The following is a 6,233-nucleotide window of genomic DNA, read 5'->3' as shown; positions in this document are numbered from 1 at the left end:
AATATTTATACTTTATATCTTTATAAAAATTTATTATATTTATTTACTTCTTTATTTTTATTTTATATCCTTATGATATTTATATAACGTTCGTTACACGTCTCTTTTTAAGTGCCCTCACATGCTAGTAATGTGAGGGCAAAATGTAGCCATTTTGCTCTTGTGTCCCCACCTTATTTATAATCGTTACTCTTCTTCTTTATTTGTTTTACCTCTTTCTTCTCCCACATTGAAACCGAAATCTTCCCTTTATCGTTTTTCTTTCTTCATCTTCTTGGTAGCTCAACAATGGTGATCTATAAATGTGGCTCCATTGCAATCATTCGAATATCATGGACTTCTGTAAATCTTTCTTGGGTGTCACATCTATTGTTGTTCAAGAATGGTATGTTTCTCTTCTATATATCTCCTAGAGATTTGGTATAGTTTTTCTCCCTTGATTATTTGCAAGGAAAAAATGCTCGTTTACAGGTTTGGATTGACCCACCATTGTGACTAGCACGTGGGGCACTTAAACAAAGAAGAGTAACATAGTAGGGTCAAGGAAGAAAACTAAAACAAAGTCAAAACTAGAGGATCCTATGGTGTACTTTTGAGAGTGGAGTGATGAAATCATAGTTTCCTTAAACCACGTGGATTATATTTGTAATTTCTCTTGCACTTATTTTACCTTCCATCCATCGCGACTGCCAGCTTCATCCACCCTTCCCTTTATAACACCCTCACTACACTCCCTCCCTCGTCTCTTTAATCATTACATGCATTATTATTAAAAAGAATTTACTGTCATCAAGCATAATGGTATAATTGTGATTTACTTGGGATCGATTAAAGCGATGAGGCAAACATACGTAAGTTAGGAGGTGTGGGGTGCACACTTATAAATGTTGTCCTTATCACCTTTGATTGCCATAAAGTAGGGTAAAGGGGGCAGCGCCCCTGACAAGGTCTTAGGGGTAGCACCCCTAGCGGGGTCCCAGGGGGCTGAGCCCCTTGGCTTATAATGACTTAGAAATTTCACAAAGTCGTGCGTATTCAGTTATCACTCAACCATTATTGAACGTGTGTGCTCGTCTATCGCTTAACAACTTAAGTTGTTGTTGAAGAGCCTTCAGTTGTCGTTGCTGAAGATGTCTTCAGTTGTGGCTGTTGTCACTGAATGTGTCTTCAGTTGTCGCTAAAAGTGAACTTCCAGCTCTTCGTGGAGTCTGCTGAAAACAGAAGTTCAGATTCGGTTGTAACTTTTTTTTATCTTATCCATTAACGATTATAACCGTTAAACCACCAATAAACCGCAAATAACCGTCAATCTCTCATTTAAATATGTAAAACGAGAAGCTGGGTATAAAAATCTTGATTTTCACAGCCTTTGAAAAAGAGAGAATAACCCGAAGAATTATCCCAATACAAAATCCGTGAACCCAAGGCTAATAGGGTTGCATTATTGTATTCAAAAAGTGCTTTCTGATACGATTCTTGAGTTTTATCCAATCCCTATATCTCATCCAAAATGCAGTCCCTAACACTTTACAAACTAAATTGTTTCTCTCCTACCTTTCTTCTCCTTCCTTCATATTAGGATATACTTCACCAGCCTCTCCTATTCCCGAATCCACACATAACTCACCCATTATATCATCATCACTACTTGCAAGATTTTTCATCCCGTCTTGTTATCCCTACCACATGATCCTTTTGATTGTCCCCTGGTTATATTCCAAAAAGCACAAAACTAATATTGGCCATTGAAGATAAGNTTGAATTAAACATTAAATGAAGATCATTTGAGAAATTAGCGTATGAGATTAATCAAATTTGAAACGAATATAACTAGATAAATCAACTGACCAGACGCCACTTGGCTACATCTGCCCCTATCTCGCACAGGTTTCAGTGTATTTATACAACAGACACCAAACTGTTTCACGAGCTAACAACCAACTGAAACCAACCCCAATAGCTAACAACTAGTTGAATACAAATTACCAATAAGCCCTTAGTACGTTATAGAGGGAACTTTGAAGATATCCCAATAGCTTGGAATGAGAGTAACGAAGGCCAACTCACCAACTTCTTAAAAAGTGTCCTAAAGTTGTCCTTAATATGCAACCACACACACAAATATTAAAACATTAGTTAAGAAGAAAATAGTAAAGGAAATATACACACATCTAGAATAATAACAAATACTAGAATTTTATACTTAAGAAAAAAAAACTATAAAAATAGACATGACATGACATATTAAGTATAAGTACAATGTATAATATGAAATAACAAATAGGATATAAGAACGTTAATGGCATGTAAAAGAGCTATTCATTCCTAAATCCTCAACGTGGATTTTGTACTTGGAGCATCATGTCTTTCATCCCCATAGTACTTGAACTGTATTCGCCAAAAGTATCACTATTAGCTATCAAAGGAATGGTATAAAGATCAACTTGTTCACTTTCAATCATTATGCTACTCATCTCATTGTAGTTGTCTTGGCCATCCCAAGAATGTTTGTTGAACTTCCTCAATGTTTCAAGCTCCATGGTCACTTGTTTCATGCTAGGTCGGTTCTGACCTAATTGGTTAAGGCATYTACATGCCAGGTCACATGTTGCTTTTAGTTGCTCATCAGTTGCCTCATTTACCACTTGGTGATCAAGAATGTCAAGCAATTGATTTTCCTTCATTGCCTTCAAAAAGTAAGTTGCAAGGTTTCGTTCTTCTAAGCATCTTTCCACACTGAGGGGCTTTTTTCCCGTTAAGAGTTCTGCAAGAACGACTCCRAAGCTATACACATCACTCTTGTCTGTTAGTTGGCCAGTATGAAAATATTCAGGATCCAAGTACCCCAAAGTTCCTTGAACTAGCGTACTAACTTGATCATGACCCAAGGGGACTAACCGTGAGGCACCAAAATCTGCAATTTTTGCAGTATAATTATCATCTAACAAGATATTAGTTGATTTCACATCTCTGTGTATGATGGACATTCTAGCATCTATGTGAAGATAAGCAAGTGCACCAGCCGATTCATGTGCTATCCTTAGACGATTGTTCCATGATAATCTTCCCAAGCCACTCGTTTGATTATGAATATGACGATCAAGAGTGTCATTAGATTCATATTCGTAAACTAGTAATGGGACATCAGTTTCCAGACAACATCCCAAAAGTTGCACAACGTGTTGGTGATTAATTTGTGTGAGAATCACCATTTCGTTTATAAACTGCTCCCTTTGTGMTTGATCCAGTCTTTGGGACTTCTTGATTGCTACGATGCACTTATCTGGTAGGGTTCCCTTGTAGACAATGCCATTACCTCCTTTGCCAAGAATCATATCTTCCGCATAATTTTTAGTWGCTTCTTCTAGCTCTTCAACTTGAAAAATTTTCATGGAACCGATACCAACACCACCCTTGRTTTTTAGTTTATCTTGCAATAGCACACCACCGTTTTGTTCGAAGAAACTTTCYCTTMGCTTAACTAGCTTCCTTTTCTGGGCCATGAAGTACAACACCGAGAATCCAATCAGTATYGCAAGGAATCCAATCCCCAAGCCTATATGTAATTATGTGAAAATTAACATTTTTTGAATAAGATGCAGGGTTCTGTATAAGAAGCATTGTTAAAGTCCTATAAACTTAAAAAGTATAATTAATGACTATTAAAAAGGGCCGGACATCCCAATAGGCCTATTACATTAGTTCCAAATATTAAAAGAAACACCATAAATAATCACCGAAGGAAAGTTTTAGGTCCATCCTCAAGGGCAAGTAGCAAAAACATGCAAGATTGTTTTGCCGAAAAGTGTTTACGTGTGTACGGGTATTTGTTAGAATCGACACATGTTCTCAAGACTAGGAAGAAAAATAGAAATTACCTAATGAGAGTTGGAGAATTGGAATATTGCGACGACAACCACCGTGAATCTTGGCATCACCAGAATACCCTTGCTTACATTTGCATTTGTAGTTCCCCCCATTATTAACACAAGTTCCATAGCATGGAAAACGCTCCTTATCTTTACACTCATTGATATCTAGAAATAAAAGAGAACRTCACAAAACATATCATAATATAAATACAAGTAAACAATTATAAAAGTTGGATCATCATTTAATCACATTGTCCAATCCTAAATAGATACTCTGCTTAGTGTTTTGAATCATACTACATATATGGTTTCGAACTATGAACCAAATATATCCTCAAAAGATCTTAAATATAACAAAAGAGATGTATAAATATAAAAAAACATAAGACGTCTTAAAATTGTTTTAGAATTCGAAAAATATTATACTACAAGAAATATCGTCAGCTAAAAGTTGTCGGTAATGAAACTTTTACCACCAAATAACGACACCCGTTCGCAAAATCTTATTTGCCGGTAAAAGTGGATCCAAAGTCATCGTGGACCAATAGATTTATAACTTTTACCGGAGTCTTTGACCAAACCCGCCAGCAAAAAATGTTTATGTGACATTAGTATTTGGAATCCTTTCGATTTACCGTAGGCAATCCATTATATTTGATAGAACTCATAATTTCTTTAATTGGATTTGTATGACATCAACACTTTTTGCCTATGTATCCCTTTAAGTAACCGGTTTGTATTACAGTAGTGGATGGTCTTGGAGAGTTGAATTTGCCAAAGGTTATCATTGACTAAAGGAAACTTTCAAATCTAGAAATTGTCAATTAATTAAAGTAATTTACATCAAACCAACTTGATGATGCTAATTTGCTATTGACTTTCAAACAAGTCATCGGAATCGAATGGTATATGAAATAAGGTATTAATTGATCAATCTAATGGTACCTGTGGTCCTAAGGCGACTCAAACYGGGGACAGTTAAGCTACCACTAAAGCTGGTTTGACTTTACATTTGATTGAAGTTTTTCATATCGATTAAATCTCTAAGAACATATATCAAACTTGAGGAAATGTTGTGAAAAGAAAACATGATAAGTTGCAACAGACGTAAAGCTTAATCGGTAACTTAGATTGTACCTTGGCAGCCAGGAGATAGATAGGGATTTCCTTCATAGCCCTCATTACAGATGCAACGGTATCCACCGCTTTCCCTTGTAGAGTTAACACACTTGCTATTTGATTGGCAAGCGAAACCATCCAATGCTTTGGCGTCAATGCAACTCATATTACCAATAGCCCATTCAAGCACTATTGGAACATTAGCTTCAATCTTTTTGTCCAAGGAAGTATCTTTCAAATCTTTTGCACCATGGAACTCGAATGTGTTTTCCTCACCGACAAATGCATGTGTACAAGGATTAAAAGACCTTGTATAGCTCAAGTTGGCTGAATTTTGGAAGGTAGCTAGCTGAGTTGTATAGTAGTTCATGTCTTTGGGTATAGATGATTGACAACAACCACTTCCTGAACAGTGGTCACCTATAGCATCCTGAGGTCTTGAGCAAAAGGCCATACAACCTGTAGACACGTCCCTTGAATTTGTTCTTGAAGTCAACCAAGCATAATCGCTGCAGCCGATGACTGTGAACTTATTCACTTCTGACAACGTGTACGGCGAACCCGTATAATCCGTGGAAATATTAACTGAAGTTTTAATGGTGGCATTTGGATAATAGCATGTGGAAGCCACCATATTAGTAGTCCGCAGTGTGGAGTCAGATATCAATGTGATTGAGTTGTAATTTCCTTCTACAAAATAGGCCTTTGGAGGGTTTGAAGAATTGTCACAGTAGATATCAAACTCATGGCTTATAGAACAATTTGATTTGATGCCGATGCCAAAAGGGTAGGGAACAATTACATCTCCGCATCGGCTGAGGCAACCGGGCTTTGCTAAATTGGTAGAGTTAATGAGGGTGTATGTTTCAGATGCTGTAAAGGAGATCAGCATTTGAAGTAGTACCCACATTAGAACAAGGGTTTTCATGGCTTATTTACAAGTGTATAGTATTTGAGGGGGTTCTCAATCTAACCTTATATCAAGCTTATATATATCTTCTTGGTCAATAAAACACTTGTGTCCATTAATTATTTATCATATGGGACACGGTTGACTGACTCAAAGTTTGTCAATTATAATATATATATATTTTTTTGGACCCCAATTATAATATATATAGACTACATTAGTTGACTTTTAGTTCTTATGACCCAGCAATGATGTGACCCAATAACAGCAATGATGTGACATAACCATACAATAAATTATATATTATTGTCAGATATTTGATACTCTTTTAA

General features: G+C 36.4%; 1 protein-coding gene across 1 annotated transcript; it reads right to left on the bottom strand.

The window, feature by feature from the left end:
* Window positions 1-2,254: 2,254 nt before the first annotated feature.
* LOC112502550 (wall-associated receptor kinase 2-like) lies at window positions 2,255-5,919 on the bottom strand. The gene is made up of 3 exons (XM_025106499.1): window positions 5,010-5,919; window positions 3,879-4,037; window positions 2,255-3,556 (listed from the first exon to the last, which is right to left on the bottom strand). Exons 1-3 carry the CDS (start codon window positions 5,917-5,919, stop codon window positions 2,334-2,336), a joined length of 2,292 nt encoding a protein of 763 aa, XP_024962267.1. The 3' UTR covers window positions 2,255-2,333.
* Between the last annotated feature and the right edge of the window lie 314 nt (window positions 5,920-6,233).

This window comes from Cynara cardunculus, unplaced genomic scaffold (assembly GCF_001531365.2).
Source record: "Cynara cardunculus var. scolymus isolate 2C unplaced genomic scaffold, CcrdV1 Un_Scaffold_1571, whole genome shotgun sequence".
Classification (NCBI taxonomy): domain Eukaryota; kingdom Viridiplantae; phylum Streptophyta; class Magnoliopsida; order Asterales; family Asteraceae; genus Cynara; species Cynara cardunculus.
The sequence above is the reverse complement of the archived record's forward strand: the minus strand, read 5'-3'. Positions and strand labels throughout refer to the sequence as shown.